This window comes from Colobus angolensis, unplaced genomic scaffold (genome assembly GCF_000951035.1).
Source record: "Colobus angolensis palliatus isolate OR3802 unplaced genomic scaffold, Cang.pa_1.0 Scaffold270, whole genome shotgun sequence".
Taxonomy (NCBI): Eukaryota; Metazoa; Chordata; class Mammalia; order Primates; family Cercopithecidae; genus Colobus; species Colobus angolensis.
The window spans coordinates 1,329,967-1,347,185 of NW_012115933.1; the positions used below are offsets into that span (position 1 = coordinate 1,329,967).

The window sequence follows — 17,219 nt, forward strand, 5'->3', positions numbered from 1 at the left end:
TGTAATCCCAGTGTTTTGGGAGGCTGACATGGGAGGGGTCACCTGAGGTCAGGAGTTCAAGACCAGCCTGGCCAACATGGTGAAACCCCATTTCTACTAAAAATATAAAAATTAGCCGGGTGTGGCAGCAGGCACCTGTAATCCCAGCTACTCAGGAGGCTAAGGCACAAGAATTGCGTGAACCCAGGAGGCGGAGGTTGCAGTGAGCTGAGATTGCACCACTGCATTCCAGCCTGGGCAACAGAGTGAGACCCCATCTCAAAACAAAACAAAACAACCCTCCCTCAAAAAAAATATCCGTATACTTATATAAGATGTGTAATACTACATAATTGTATGTACTGTATAATTCCTGAAATCAATACATATATACACATGTTTAAATCAATATGGGGTATAAATGAGGCAAATTTATCATTTCTGGAAAATTTAAAACTAAAAGTAAAATGAAAAATGTATTTTATGTATAATTACCTTAAATGCAGCATTTAATTCTGGGAAAGAATCAAATGTTGTTAGATAAAAATCATGTACTGCTTTCCAATCTCCTGATGACTTAACTTTTTCTACATCTTCCCTAAAATGAAAACATACATTAACCATATATATATATAGAAATATTCAGATAAACTAGCACTACTTTTTAATAAATGCCACCAAATATGCAATACGAAATACTGAAACCAAATAAAGAAATATGTCCCAGTTAATATAGTTTATGGATTTATAATTCTTAATTGGATTAAGATATTAATCCAGCTTTAACTTTCCCATTTACTTATTTTTAAAAAAGATCATTCTTAACATGTCTTTTTCAATTATCACTCTTTCCTTCCCTTCATAGCTAAACTTCTGGAGACTTTGTTTACATTCTGTCTTTATCATTCCCATTTAGTCCTTCAAATATGCATCTGGATTTTTTGAATGGTGACATAACTTTTATAGTATGTGTCACATCATAAATGAACTCTTATTTTTAAAAATGGTAACAGTCTATTATTTAATTACCACCTTTATCTTTTTGTCTTGACTCAAACTCTTACTTAGCATTTCCTTTATTTTGCTACAGCCTATCTAACTCTTACCTGTTATTCATACATTTGTTTTCTTTCACCTTCAACTTGAGACATAAAGTCTTTTGAGGTCCTCTTGGCTAACACCTTATAATGATTCAAAAGTTAAATTAATTTCTCAAATAAATATATTAAATTATGTAAAGTGCTGACATGCAGATGATTATACATTTACATATAATAGTGAGCTGAAACTTACTGAAAGTCTTTCATAGTTTTGGGCGGGATAGGAAGAATAGGTTCTGGAAGGACTGGGGCCTTCATTTCGCATGATGATGCATCCATAGATACACGCTGTTTTTGTCTAACATCAAGGCAAATTGGTGGTTGGTCTCTCACTGTGAAGTATAAAAAGACATTCAAAATAATGAATCATTAAACTTTTCCAAATTATAAAATACAAGATTAATTCAACATCAACAGAAAATAAATGAATTATTTTGTATTACATTCACTTTGAGATTAAAGAAAAATCAACCATAGTGAAGGACATTTACTGGAGGGCTTATTCCCCCACTTCCTCACTTCACTCACAACACATGTTAGGCTGTATCTTACATTGATGTGTATACTTAATATAGAGCTTCTTCCCTTTTTCCCTTCCCCCTCAAAATTGTCTGTTAATGTAATTTAGCATTTCTTTCCTCTCCCCTCTTCCCAAAAGTCATCTTTCAGGGAATATTTCAATGTATGATTATTGTAGCTATATAATAAAAATCAGGTAGACTGATTCTTTCAACTTTATACTTCTTTTAAAAAACAGTTTTACCCATTCCAGTTCTTCTGCCATTTCAGGTAAATTTGAAAATGATCGTATCTGTATCAACAAAAAACTTACCGGAATTTTGACAGGAAATGCATGAAATTCCTTTTTGTATCAATTTGGGGAGAACTTGTGTATCAATTTGGGGAAAACTGGCATCTTTACTACAATAAGCGTTCTAATCCATGAACACAGTATGCCTTTACACTTACTTAGATCTTAATTTCTTTCACCAGCATGGTATAATTCTAAGCATACATATTCTGTAATGTTTGCTAGATTTAAACCTTTTATTCTTTTTTAAGTGATTACAAACGATATGTATTTTTACATTAGTGTCCATGTGTTCATTGTTAGCATAAAGAAATATAACTGACTTTTGTATGTTTATCTTGTATTCTTCAACCTTATTGAACTCACTTATTAATTCTAGGAAGGTTTATTTTTGAGATTTCATGGTTTTCCTTTTGTTTGTTTTTTTTTTTTTTTGCATAGACAATCATGCCATCTGCAAATAGGGACAGTCTTATTCCTTATTTTCTAATCTGTATGTCTTTTTTCTTCTTTTTGTCTTCTTGTATCGGCTAAAATTTGCAGCACTGAGAAGAATAAGAGTTAGAACAAACATCCTTGCATTATTCTCACTCTTAAAAGGGAAAGCACTAAATATTTAGCCATGAAGAAAAAGGGTAAGCTTTAGCAATAAAAGGGTACTCCCTCTGATTTTTAGCATGTTGAATAAGAGTGCTAAGAGCAGACATCCTTGCCTTGTTCCCAAACTTAAGGTAAAAGCACTCAGTCTTTCACAATTACATAAAACGTTAATTGCAGGTTTTTTCTAGATGCTGTTTATCAAGTAAAGGAAAAAGTCTCTTTCCTATTTTTCTGGGAGTTTTAATTTTTTTCATTATGAATAGGTGTTGGATTTTGTCAAGTTATTTTACTGCATGGAATCATTCTTAAGCATGTTAGTATGGTGGATTACATTAATTGATATTTTTAAAACTGAACCATCTAGCATCCCTGGAGTGACCTTTTGGTAATGGTGTATAACTCTTTTTATATATTGCTGAATTTTATTTGCTAATACTTTGCTAAGGACTTCTGCCACCTATATTCATGAGGGATATTGGTCTACAGTCTATAAATTTTTTTTTTTTAACTATCATTATCTGGTTTTATCAATGTAATACCAGCTGTGTAAAATGAAAAAGAAATGTTCAAAAAAGAGATTGTACAGAAATGGTGTTAATTCTTTAAACATTTGCCAGAATTCTCCTGTGTGACCACCTGGACGTGAATATTCTTTTTTAAAGTTTTAAAACTAGAAATCAATTTCCTTAGTGGTTATAGAACTATGCAAATTAACTATTTCAAACTGGATGAGTTGCAATAGCTTTTGTTTTTTGAGGAACTGGTCCATTTCATCTGTAATTTGTGTGTGTAGAGTTGTTTGTAGTATTCCCTTATTATCTTTTCTGATGTTGACAGGGTATGATACTGATAATCTACCTTTTTATATCAGTCTTCCTAGAGGTTTATCAATTTTACTGATCTTATCAAAGAGCCATCTCTTTGTTTCATTTTCTCAATTTTTGTATTCAGTTTCACTGATTTTATCTTTATATTTCCTCCTTCCTGCTTACTTTGGGCTGATATTCTCTTCTTTTCCTAGGTCCATGAGCTCAAGGCTTAGATATTTGTTTTGAAAATTTCCCCCTTTTCTAATGTATGCATGACTGCTATAAATTTCCCTCTCAGCACTGCTATAGCAGTATCCCACAACTTTTGATATGTTGTATCATATTTTTATTTTCATTCCATCCCATCCATTTTTTAACCTCCCTTAAGACTTCATCTTTGACCAATGAATTATTTGGAAGTTGTTTAATTTCCAAGTATTTTGGAGACGCTCCTGTTATTTTCTGTTACTGATTTCTAATTTGACTAGTCAGAAAACATACTTTACATTATCTCAATTCCTTAAAATTTCAGTTGTTTTATGGCCCAGAATATGATCCACTTTGCTATATGTCCCATTGGCACTTGAAATGTCATGTGTATTCTGTTGTTGGGTAGAGCGTGCTATAAATGTGCTGTTGGTTGATGGTGGCACTGAGTTACTCTATATACTTATTGCTTTTCTAGCTAGTTCCATCAAATATACACTTACAGTTGGAGCCTTCAATACCTAACTGTGGATTTTTTTGTTTCTGCATTCAGGTCTACCAGTTTCCCCCTGCAGTTTTTACAGCTCTGCTGTTTGGTGTGTACACACTTGTGATCACTACATATTTTGAGTGATTATCCCTTTTATCATTATATAATGTTCCCCTCTGTCTCCATGAATTTTCTTTGTTCTAAGTCCACTTTATCTGATATTAATGCAGTCATTTCTGTTTCCTTCGATTGATGTTTGCATAAAACGTCTTCCTCTATCCATTTCCTTAAAACTTGCTTATGCTGTTATATTTGAAGCCAATTTCTTATAAATAGAATACAGTTGGGTCATGTTTTTTGTTCACTCTGACAATATATTTTATTTAGACTATTTACATTTAATGTAATTTTTAATAAGGTAGAGCCTAAGTCTGTGATTTTATTTTCTATTTGTTCTCTCTGCTTATTTGTTATTTTTCCTGCCTTTCTGCAGGTTAAACATTTTCTAGAATTCTCTTTTGATTTATATATAGTGTTTCTGAGAGGTTTCTCTAGATATTACATTACATATAATAATTTGTCACATGCTACTCACATCGCCATTTTACCAGTTGGAATGAAGTCAGAAATCCTACCTCCTTTACCTTCCCCTGTTTATAATTTTCTTTTTGTGTATGTGACAGGGTCTTGCTCTTTCACTCAGGATGGGGTGTGGTGGTGTGACCATGGCTAACTGCAGCCTCAAAACACCTGGGCTAAAGTAATTTTCCTATGTCAGCCTCCTGAGTAGCTAGGACTACAGGCATGCACCAAAAGCCTGACTAATTTTTAAAATTTTTATGGAGACAAAGTCTTGCTATGTTCCTCAAGCTGGTCTCAAACTCTTGGCCTCAAGCCATCCTCCTGTCTTGGCCTCCCAAAACACTGGGGTTACAGGTGTGAGTCACTGAACTCAGCCATAATTTTCTTTTTTCCTTTATATACATTTAGAACCACACCTGTGTTACAATTTTTGTTTCAACTACCAAATACAATTTAGAAAACATAAGAGGAGAAGTCTATTGTATTTATCCATACTTTTGTTTATCACCTTCTTTCCTCTTTCCTCACATCTCAAGTTTCCTTCTTTTGTTTCCTTTCTGTTTAGAGAACTCCTTTATTCTTTTAGAGTAAATGTAGTGGTAAGAAATTCTTAGTTTTTCTTCATCTGAAAATGTCTTGATTTCCCTTCCCTCCATTCCTTAAAAATATTTTCATCAGGTATAGCATTCTACAGTGACAGTCCTTTTAGCATTTGAAAAATTTAGTGGCATATCCTTCTGGCGGCCTCCATGGTTATTGATGATAAATCTGTTATTTCAATGCCTTTTTTTTTTTTTTTTTGAGGGACTGCAAGAGGTGCTTGGTGAGGGCCTTCTTGCTAACAGGGACTCTTCAGAATCCTAAGGGGGTGCAGGGCAACACATGGTGAGGGGGCTGAGTATGTTAGCTCGAATATCTAATCCTCTTCTTATAAAGCCACCAGTCCTATTCCCATGATAACCCATGAATCCATTAACCCATGAATGGATTAATCTATTCATAAGAGCAGAGCCCTCATGACCCAATTACCACTTAAAGGTCCCGCCTCTCAATACAGCTACATTGGGGATATTTCAACATGAATTTTGGTGGAAACAAATACTCAAACTACAGCATCTTCCTTAACGTGTCATTTTTTCCTAGCTGCTTTCAAGATCTTTTTGTTGGTATTCAGTTTTGACAGGTTTAATTATGATGCTTCTTGCTGTGGATTTCTTTGGATTTCTTCTGAATGAGGTTTATTTAGCTTCTTGAATCTGCAGGTTTATGTCTTTCACCAAATGTAGAAAATTCTCAGTCATGACTTGGTTACCTTTTCAGCCCTACTGTCTTTTCCTCTCCTTCTGGGACTCTGATAATAGGATTGTAACACCTTTTGTTATAGTATCTGAGGTCCCTGAGACTCTGTTGATTTTTCAGTCTATTTTCTATTGTTAAGACTAGATAATTCCTATTGTCCTGTCTTCCAGTTCATTGATTCCTATCCCCTCCATTCTGTTGTTGAGCCCATCTACAAAGCTTTTTACTGTGATTGTTGTATTTTCTCAAGTATTAAGACTTCTAAAACAACAGAATGATTGATATCTTATAAATTTTAAGGTCTACAATAATGAAATATACACATATAATTTAATTCTATTGTAACATAATCGGGATATATTTTCTACTACGCAAACACAGGGATATCAATAGTCACAAAAGTAACATAGCTAATAAGGTCTTCCTTCCTTCTTTATCTACTCTCCTATTCAAGCATCTATCCTTGGCTCTACCATCAACTTCAATAAGCAAAGATAAATTTCATTAATGTGGGGGTTTATATTAAACTTCCATATTAGAAGACAGTATAAACATGCTCATTTTTTTATACAACAGCAATGGTTTCCAAACTTACTGTAAATCAGAATAACCTGGAAAGCTTGTTAAAACATGGACTACTGGGCCCTCCCCAAACTTTGTGATTCAGTCGGTCTGGAGTGGGGCACAAGAACTTGTATATTTTTTATTATTATACTTTAAGTTATGGAATACATGTGCAGAACGTGCAGGTTTGTTACATAGGTATACATGTGCCATGGTGGTTTCTTGTACCCATCAACCCATCATCTACATTACATATTTCTCCTAATGCTATCCCTCCCCTAGCCCCAACCCACTGACAGGCCCCAGTGTGTGATGTTCCCCTCCCTGTGTACATGTGTTCTCATTGTTCAACTCCCACTTATGAGTGAGAACACACAGTATTCGGTTTTCTGTTTCTGTGATAGTTTGCTGAGAATAATGCTTTCCAGCTTCATCCATGTCCCTGCAAAGGACATGAACTCATCCTTCTTCATGGCTGCACAGTATTACATGGTGCATATGTGCCATACTTTCTTTATCCAGTCTATCACTGATGGGCATTTGGGTTGGTTCCCAGTCTTTGCTATTGTGAACAGTGCTGTAATAAACATATGTGTGCATGTGTCTTTATAGAATTATTTATCATCCTTTGGGTGGTAAAGGGATAAAACCCAGTAATGGGATTGCTAGGCTAAATGCTATTTCTGGTTCTAGATCCTTGAGGAATCGCCACACCATCTTCCACAATGGTTGAACTAATTTACACTCCCACTAACAGTGTAAAAGCATTCCTATGTCTCCACATCCTCTCCAGCATCTATTTCCTGACTTTTTACTGATTGCCATTCTAACTGGCATGAGATTGGTATCTCATTGTGGTTTTGATTTGCATTTCTCTAATGACCAGTGATAATGAGCTTTTTTTTCATATGTTTGTTGGCTGCATAAATGTCTTCTTTTGGAAAGTGTCTGTTCATATCCTTTGCCCACTTTTTGATGGGGTTGTTTTTTTCTTGTAAATCTGTTTAACTTCCTTGTAGATTCTGGATATCAGCCCTTTGTCAGATGGATAGATTGTAAACATTTTCTGTCATTCTGTAGGTTGCCTCTTCACTCCGATGACAGTTTCTTTTACTGTTTAGAAGCTCTTTAGTTTAATTAGATGCCACTTGTCAATTCTGGCTTTTGTTGCCATTGCTTTTGGTGTTTTAGTCATGAAGTCTTTGTCCACGCCTATGTCCTGAATGGTATTGTCTAGGTTTTCTTCTAGTGTTTTTATGGTATTAGGTTTTATGTTTAAGTTTTTAATCTATCTTAATTTTTGTATGAGGTGTAAGGAAGGGGTCCAGTTTCAGTTTCCTGCATATGGCTAGCCAGTTTCCCCAACACCATTTATTAAACAGGGAGTCCTTTCCTCATTGCTTGTTTTTGTCAGGTTTGTCAAAGATCAGATTATTGTAGATGTGTGGCATTATTTCTGAGGTCTCTATTCTGTTCCATTGGTTTATATATCTGTTTTGGTACTAGTACCAGTCTGTTCTAGTTACTGTAGCCTTGTAGTTTGAAGTCAGGAAGCATGATGCTTCCAGCTTTGTTCCTTTTGTTTAGGACTGTCTTGACTATATGGGCTTTTTGGTTTCATATGAAATATAAAGTAGTTTTTTCTAATTCTGTGAAGAAAGTCAATGGTAGCTTGATGGGACAGCACTGAATCTATAAATTACTTTGGCAGTATGACCATTTTCATGATATTGATTTTTCCTATCCATCGGCACGGAATGTTTTTCCATTTGTTTGTGTTCTGTCTTCTTACCTTGAGCAGTGATTTGTAGTCCTCCTTGAAGAGGTCCTTCACATCCTTTGTAAGTTGTATTGCTAGGTATTTCATTCTCTTTGTAGCAATTGTGAATGGGGGTCACTCATGATTTGGCCCTCAGTTTGTCTATTACTGGTGTATAGCAATGCTTGTGATTTTTGCATACTGATTTTGTATCCTGAGACTTTGAAGTTGCTTATCAGCTTAAGGAGATTTCTGGCTGAGAGGACGGAGTTTTCTAAATATGCAATCATGTGATCCCTAAACAGAGGAAATTTGACTTCCTCTCTTCCTATTTAAAAGACCTTTATTTCTCTTTCTTGCCTCATTGCCCTGGCCAAAATTTCCAATAATATGTTGATAGGAGTAGTGAGAGAGGGAATCCTTGTCTTGTGTCAGTTCTCAAAGAAAATGCTTCCAGCTTTTACCCGTTCAGTATATTGACTGTGGGTTTGCCATAAATAGCTCTAATTATTTTGAGAAACACTCCATCAACACCTAGTTTATTGAGAGATTTTTAGCATAAAAAAGTGTTTCTTTTTTTTGCTAGAATTTTATCAAGGCCTTTTATACAGCTATAGAGGTAATCATGTGGTTTTTGTCATTGGTTCTATTTAAATGGATTACGTTTATTGATTTGTGTATGTTGAACCAGCCTTGCATTCCAGGGATGAAGCCAACTTGATCATGGTGGATGTTATTTGACTTGCTAGATAAGATTTTTGATGTGTTGCTACATTTGGTTTGCCAGTATTTTACTGAGGATTTTCACTTCGATGTTCATGAGGGACATTGGCCTGAAATTTTCTTTTTTGTTGTGTCTCTGCCAGGTTTTGGTATCAGGATGACGCTGGCCTCATAAAATGAGTTAGGGAGGAGTTCCTCTTTTTCTATTGTTTAGAGTAGTTTCAGAAGGAATGGTAACAGCTCCTCTTTGTACCTCTGGTAGAATTCACCTGTGAGTCTGTCTGGTCCTGGCCTTTTTTTGATTGGTAGGCTATTAATTACTGCCTCCATTTCAGAACTTGTTATTGGTCTATTCAGAGATTCAACTTCTTCCTGGTTTAGTCTTGGGAGTGTGTATGTGTCCAGGAACTTATCCATTACTTCTAGATTTTCTAGTTTATTTGCGTAGAGGTGTTTATACTATTTTCTGATGGTAGTCTGTATTTCTGGGGGATCAGTGGTGATATTCCCTTTATCATTTTTTATTGTGTCTATTTGATTCTTCTCTCTTTTCTTCTTCATTAGTCTGGTTAACGGTCTATCTAGTTTGTAAACCTTCTCAAAAAACCAGCTCCTGGATTCACTGGTTTTTTTGAAGAGTTTTTCGTGTCTCCATCTCCTTCAGTTTTGCTCTGACCTTGGTTATTTCTCATCTTCTGCTAGCTTTTGAATTTGTTTGCTCTTGCTTCTCTAGTTCTTTTAATTGTCATGTTAGGGTGTCGATCTTAGATCTTTCCCACTTTCTCCTGTGGGCATTTAGTGCTATAAATTTCCCTCTAAACACTGCTTTAGCTGTGTCCCAGAGATTCTGGTACATTGTGTCTTCGTTCTCATTGGTTTCAAAGAACTTATTTGTTTCTGCCTTAATTTCGTTATGTACCCAGTAGTCATTCAGGAGCAGGTTGTTCAGTCTCCATGTAGTTGTGCGAGTTTCTGAATCTTGAGTTCTAATTTGATTGCACTGTGGTCTGAGGGACTGTTTACTATGATTTCCATTGTTTTGCATTTGCTGAGGAGTGTTTTACTTCCAATTATGCGGTCAATTTTACAATAAGTGCAATGTGGTGCTGAGAAGAATTTATATTCTGTTGATTTGGGGCAGAGAGTTCTGTAGATGTCTGTTAGGTCTGCTTGGTCCAGAGCTGAGTTCAAGCCCTGAATATCCTTGTTAATTTTCTGTCTTGTTGATCTAATACTGACAGTGGGGTGTAAAAGTCTCCCATTATTATTGTGTGGGAGTCTAAGTCTCTTTGTAGGTCTCTAAGAATTGCTTTATGAATCTGGGTACTCCTGTATTGGGTGCATATATACTCAGGATAGTTAGTTCATCTTGTTGCACTGATTCCTTTACCATTATGTAATGTCCTTCTTTGTCTTTTTGGATCTTTGTTGGTTTAAAGTCTGTTTCATCAGAGACTAGGATTGCAACGCCTGCTTTTTTTGCTTTCCATTTGCTTGGGAAATATTCCTCCATCCCTTTATTTTGAGCCTATGTATGTCTCTGCATGTGAGATGGGTCTCCTGAATACAGCACACTGATGGGTCTTGACTCTTTTATTTTTATTTATTTATTTTTTTTGAGATGGAGTCTCGCTCCATCACCCAGGCTAGAGTGCAGTGTCACAATCTTGGCTCACTGCAAGCTCTGCCACCCGGGTTCACGCCATTCTCCTGCCTCAGCCTCCGGAGTAGCTGGGATTACAGGCGCCCAACACCATGCCTGGCTAATTTTTTTAATTTTAGTAGAGACGGGGTTTCACTGTGTTAGCCAGGACGGTCTCAATCTCCTGACCTCGTGATCCGCCTGCCTCAGCCTCCCAAGTGCTGGGATTACAGGAGTGAACCACCACGCACGGCCTGGGTCTTGAGAGTTTATTCAATTTGACAGTCTATGTATTTCAACTGGGGCAGTTAGCCCATTTACATTTAAGGTTAATATTGTTATGTGTGAATTTGATCCTGTCATTGTGATGCTAGTTGTTTATTTTGCCCATTGGTTGATGCAGTTTCTTCATAGTGTCAAGAGTCTTTACAATTTGGTATGTTTTTGCAGTAACTGGTACCGGTTTCTCCTTTCCATAGTTTTCCTTCAGGAGCTCTTGTAAGGCAGGCCTGGTGGTGACAGAATCTCTCAGCATTTGCTTGTCTGTCAAGATTTCATTTCTCCTTCACTTAGGAAGCTTAGTTTGGCTGGATATGAAATTCTGGGTTGAAAATTCTTTTCTTTAAGAATGTTGAATATTGGCCCCCACTCTCTTCTGGCTTGTAGGGTTTCTGCAGAGAGATCTGCTCTTAGTCTGATGGGCTTCCCTTTGGGGGTAACCTGACCTATCTCTCTGGCTGCCCTTAATATTTTTTCCTTCATTTCAACCTTGGTGAACCTGATGATTATGTGTCCTGGAGTTGCTCTTCTCAAGGAGTATCTTTGTGGTGTTCCCTGTATTTCCTGAATTTGAATGTTGGCGTGTCTTGGTAGGTTGGGGAAGTTCTCCTGGATAATATCCTGGAGGGTGTTTTCCATCTTGGTTCCGTTCTCCCTGTCACTTTCAGGTACACCAATCAAGTGTAGGTTTGGTCTCTTCACATAGTCCCATATTTCTTGGAGGCTTTGCTCATTCCTTTTCATTCTTTTTTCTCTAATCTTGTCTTTACACTTTATTTCATTATGTTGATCTTCAGTCTCTGATATCCTTCCTTCTGCTTGATCGATTCAGCTATTGATACTTGTGTATGCTTCAGGAATTTCTTGTGCTGTGTTTTTCAGTTCCATCGGGTCGTTTATGTTCTTCTCTAAACTGGTTATTCTGGTTACCAATTCCTCTAACCTTTTATCAAGGTTCTCAGCTTCCTTGCATTGGGTTAGAACATGCTCCTTTGGATCGGAAGATTTTCTTGTTACCCACCTTCTGAAGCCTACTTCTGTCAATTCGTCAAACTCATTCTCCATCCAGTTTTGTTCCCTGGCTGGCGAGGAGTTGTGATCCTTTGGAGGAGAAGAGGCGTTCTGGTTTTTGGAACTTTCAGCCTTTTTGCCCTGGTTTTTCTTCATCTTCGTGGATTTATCTACCTTTGGTCTTTGATGCTGGTGACTTTTGGATGGGGTTTTTGTGTGGACATCCTTTTTGTTGATGTTGATGCTATTCCTTTCTGTTTGTTAGTTTTCCTTCTAACAGTCAGGCCCCTCTGCTGTAGGTTTGCTGGAGTTTGCTGGAGGTCCACTCCAGACCCTGTTTGCCTGGGTATCATACAGCAGAGGCTGCAGAACAGCAAAGGTTGCTGCCTGTTCCTTCCTCTAGAAGCTTCGTCCCAGAGAGGCACCTGCCAGATGCCCGCTGGAGCTCTCCTGCATGTAGTGTTTGTCAACCCCTGCTGGAAGGTGTCTCCCAGTCAGGAGGCATGGGTGTCAGGGACCCACTTGAGGAGGCAGTCTGCCCCTTGGCAGAGCTTGAGCGCTGTGCTAGGAGATCCTGCTGTTCTCTTCAGAGCCTCCAGGCAGGAACGTTTAAGTCTGCTGAAGCTGCGCCCACAGTTGCCCCTTCCCCCAGGAAGAATTTGTATTTCTACCTGTTCCCGGGTGATGCTGATGCTGCTAGTCTGCACAAAATACTACGAAACACTCTTCCATGGTTTTAAATGAGAGAACAATGGTGCTAATGACACAGAACAGTTTATTAAATCTACTTTAGTGTTCCAATTTTATATCCTTTATTAAATATGGAAATATCCAATGTCAAGTAATTTGTAGTGTAAACACAAATTGGACAGAGGTTCAATTTATAAACAAGTAAAATTAAGTATCCCCACAAATGGCTTCGTACAGATTATATTTGGCAATCTTTATTAGAGGGAAAGAAAAGGGCATCTCAGCCTAAAATAAATAAATGATAGTCATCTCCTCTCTTCAACACCAGTCTTGTTACTATTATCTTTTGTGGCTTCTATAGAGTTTTTCTTCCTCTTTACCAGGCTTACCTACCCTTTCTTATCCTTTCCCACACACTTTTCCCCAACCTGGCTATAAATGCCTACAATTAAATACAAACAGATTCATTCAAATATAAATTAACTTACACACAGAGCATATATACACAGTTTTATATCCACTAATTTTATTAACACCATGCTGAGGTGGAAGAGTGAAATCTGAATTAGTAAGAGAACTGGATTTTGGCAGAGCCTGAGAGTGGAGAGATTCTTACATAATAGAAATAGTAATGCCAAGGCCAAGAGGATTATAGGGTAAGTTTAGAAACCAGAAGCCCAGATGGGATTTATTTTTAGTTGAAAAGGTAACTTACACTGAAGAGTCATGCAGAATGTTAACACACTATGTTAATGGAACTTGAATCCTTTGCTCAGATTAGTGAATGAAAACCAAACTACAGGATGTGACATTCAGCTATTAAGAAAAGAAAAATAACAGACTGCAGCTGTTCTCAAGTCCCTGAATATCAAGGCATTGTTTCCAGAGACAGGCTTTCTGCCTGTTCTCACAGATGGTTATTAAAATATAATCAAAAAGAGAAAATCAATAACTATGGTGATGAGGGATTAATTAAATCTTAAACTGACATTATAGAGGCAAATCTTTGTTCAATCATATGCAACTTTTTCTGCAATACAGAGTATCATAATAGAGTGAAAAAAGCCAAAATAAATTTATCAGTGAAAACCTATCATTTAGGGTTCATTCAGCGAATACTTATGAACACTTTGCTGAACTGATAAGCAGTAATCATTTTCCCTTTCTTTTAATATACTGCCATCAATTTTAGTTGGTTGCTTAGAAACATTAAGTAAAACACTAGAAGCCAATGTAAGAAGAATAAGGGCTGTGGTGGGGGTTGGCAGTATATTCAAAAATGTGAAGATCAGAATATAACTATGTGTAAGGGTGTGAGATTATCATCCAAATTTTGCTAGCTCACTGTTTTCATAGACGTCACAACTCTCATCGGAAACTGGGAAAATGCAGCTTTCTACAACTATATTCGACAAAACAAAGACTGACATTTTCAATTGGCCACATGATTAGGGGACTGATAACTGTTCCTGGCTAGCCAGCACAGATGGCAACAGCAACATTGGAGGTAAAGAAAAGTCTTTATGAAGATTGCAGGTTCAGTAGGAAGAACTTGGGCTTCCCCTTCCTCATCCCTCTACTGCTAGAGAGGAAGTAGTGATATAAAAAGTTTGCTGCTGGTTACACGCTCTTGGAAAATGCTGTGCCTTGAGTTTCATTATAAATAATTTTTAATTAAGTAAGTCATAAGTAATGAAAAAGCAGTCTTAGCAGTATGGGACCGAGTCGTATTGCTGGCTGGGTTGTGAAATTTGTTAACTTTAGATAAGCAACTAAAGTCCCTGGGCATCAGTTTAGACATTATACACTGAAACAAGAGGGAGTGGCTGGCAAGTCAGACAAATAGGAACAGCTCCGGTCTGCAGCTCCCAGTGAGATCAACGCAGAAGGCAGGTGATTTCTGCATTTCGAACTGAGGTACCCAGCTCATCTCACTGGGACTGGTTAGACAGTGGGTGCAGAATGTGGGGGGCAGGGTGAGGCATCACCACATCCCGGAAGCACAAGGGATCAGAGAACTCCCTCCCCTAGCCAAGGGAAGGTGTGAGAGACTGTGCCCTGAGGAACGGTGCACTCTGGCCAGATACTACACTTTTTCCATGGTCTTCACACCCTGAAGACAAGGAGATTCTCTTGGGTGCCTATGCCACCAGGGCCCTGGGATTCAAGCACAAAACTGGGTGGCCATTTGAGCAGACACCGTACTTGCTGCAGGAATTTTTGTTTTAATACCTCAGTGGCGCCTAGAACACCAGCGACACAGAACCATTCACTGCTCTGGAAAGGGGGCTGAAGCCACGGAGCCAAGGGGTCTAGTTCAGCAGATTCCACATATACAGAGCCCAAGCAGCTAAGATCAAATGGCTTGAAATTCTCGCTGCCAGCACAGCAGTCTGAAGACAACCTGGGACACTCCAGCTTAGTGGTGGGAGGGGGGGTGTCCGCTATTACTGAGTCTTGAGTAGGGAGTTTTCCCCTCACAGTGTAAACAAAGCCACTGGGAAGCTTAAATTAGGCAGAGCCAACCTCAGTAGAGCAAAGCCGCTGTAGCCAAACTGCCTCTCTAGATTCCTCCCCTCTGGGAAGGGCATCCCTGAAAGAAAGGCAGCAGCCCCAATTAGGGGCTTATACATCAAACTCCCATCTCCCTGGGATGGAGAATCTGGGGAAAGAGGTCACTGTGGGCGCAGATGCAGCAGACTTAAATGCTCCTGCCTGCCAGCTCTGAAGAGAGGGGCAAATATCTCAGCACAGCGCTCGAGCACTGCCAAGGGACAGACTGCTTCCTCAAGTGGGTCCCTGACACCCATGCCTCCTGACTGGGAGACACCTTCCAGCAGGGGTTGACAAACACTACATGCAGGAGAGCTCCAGCGGGCATCTGGCAGGTGCCTCTCTGGGACGAAGCTTCTAGAGGAAGGAACAGGCAGCAACCCTTGCTGTTCTGTAGCCTCTGCTGTATGACACCCAGGCAAACAGGGTCTGGAGTGGACCTCCAGCAAACTCCAGCAAACCTGCAGCAGAGGGGCCTGTTAGAAGGAAAACTAACAAACAGAAAGGAACAGCATCAACATCAACAAAAAGGATGTCCACACAAAAACCCCATCCAAAGGTCACCAGCATCAAAGACCAAAGGTAGATAAATCCATGAAGATGAAGAAAATCCAGCGCAAAAAGGCTGAAAGTTCCAAAAACCAGAATGCCTCTTCTCCTCCAAAGGATCACAACTCCTGGCCAGCCAGGGAACAAAACTGGATGGAGAATGAGTTTGACGAATTGACAGAAGTAGGCTTCAGAAGGTGGGTAACAAGAAAATCTTCCGATCCAAAGGAGCATGTTCTAACCCAATGCAAGGAAGCTGAGAACCTTGATAAAAGGTTAGAGGAATTGGTAACCAGAATAACCAGTTTAGAGAAGAACATAAACGACCCGATGGAACTGAAAAACACAGCACAAGAACTTCATGAAGCATACACAAGTATCAATAGCTGAATCGATCAAGCAGAAGGAAGGATATCAGAGACTGAAGATCAACATAATGAAATAAAGTGTAAAGACAAGATTAGAGAAAAAAGAATGAAAAGGAATGAGCAAAGCCTCCAAGAAATATGGGACTATGTGAAGAGACCAAACCTACACTTGATTGGTGTACCTGAAAGTGACAGGGAGAACGGAACCAAGATGGAAAACACCCTCCAGGATATTATCCAGGAGAACTTCCCCAACCTACCAAGACACGCCAACATTCAAATTCAGGAAATACAGGGAACACCACAAAGATACTCCTTGAGAAGAGCAACTCCAGGACACATAATCATCAGGTTCACCAAGGTTGAAATGAAGGAAAAAATGTTAAGGGCAGCCAGAGAGATAGGTCAGGTTACCCCCAAAGGGAAGCCCATCAGACTAAGAGCAGATCTCTCTGCAGAAACCCTACAAGCCAGAAGAGAGTGGGGGCCAATATTCAACATTCTTAAAGAAAAGAATTTTCAACCCAGAATTTCATATCCAGCCAAACTAAGCTTCCTAAGTGAAGGAGAAATGAAATCTTGACAGACAAGCAAATGCTGAGAGATTCTGTCACCACCAGGCCTGCCTTACAAGAGCTCCTGAAGGAAGCACTAACTATGGAAAGGAGAAACCGGTACCAGTTACTGCAAAAACATACCAAATTGTAAAGACTCTTGACACTATGAAGAAACTGCATCAACCAATGGGTAAAATAAACAGCTAGCATCACAATGACAGGATCAAATCCACACGTAACAATATTAACCTTAAATGTAAATGGGCTAAATGTCCCAATTGAAAGACACAGACTGGCAAATTGGATAAAAAGTTAAGACCCATCCGTGTGCCGTATTCAGGAGACCCATCTCATGTGCAAAGACACACACAGGCTAAAATAAAGGGATGAAGGAATACTTCCCAAGCCAATGGAAAGCAATAAAAAAGCAGGCGTTGCAATCCTAGTCTCTGATGAAACAGACTTTAAACCAACAAAGATCCAAAAAGACAAAGAAGGGCATAACATAATGGTAAAGGGATTAATGCAACAAGATGAACTAACTATCCTAAATATATATGCACCCAATACAGGAGTACCCAGATTCATAAAGCAATTCTTAGAGACCTACAAAGAGACTTAGACTCCCACACAATAATAATGGGAGA

The 17,219-nt window shown here is 38.5% G+C and overlaps 1 protein-coding gene across 1 annotated transcript in view; it reads right to left on the reverse strand.

Moving 5' to 3' along the window:
• The window catches only part of HECTD2 (HECT domain containing E3 ubiquitin protein ligase 2), an 88,057-nt gene that overhangs the window by 45,984 nt on the left and 24,854 nt on the right, over nucleotides 1–17,219 (reverse strand). The window contains exons 3-4 of the mRNA XM_011947849.1: nucleotides 1,273–1,411; nucleotides 475–577 (exon numbers count right to left, since the gene is read on the reverse strand). Coding sequence (XP_011803239.1) covers nucleotides 475–577; nucleotides 1,273–1,411 — 242 coding nt within the window. The remainder of the gene's footprint in view (nucleotides 1–474; nucleotides 578–1,272; nucleotides 1,412–17,219) is intronic.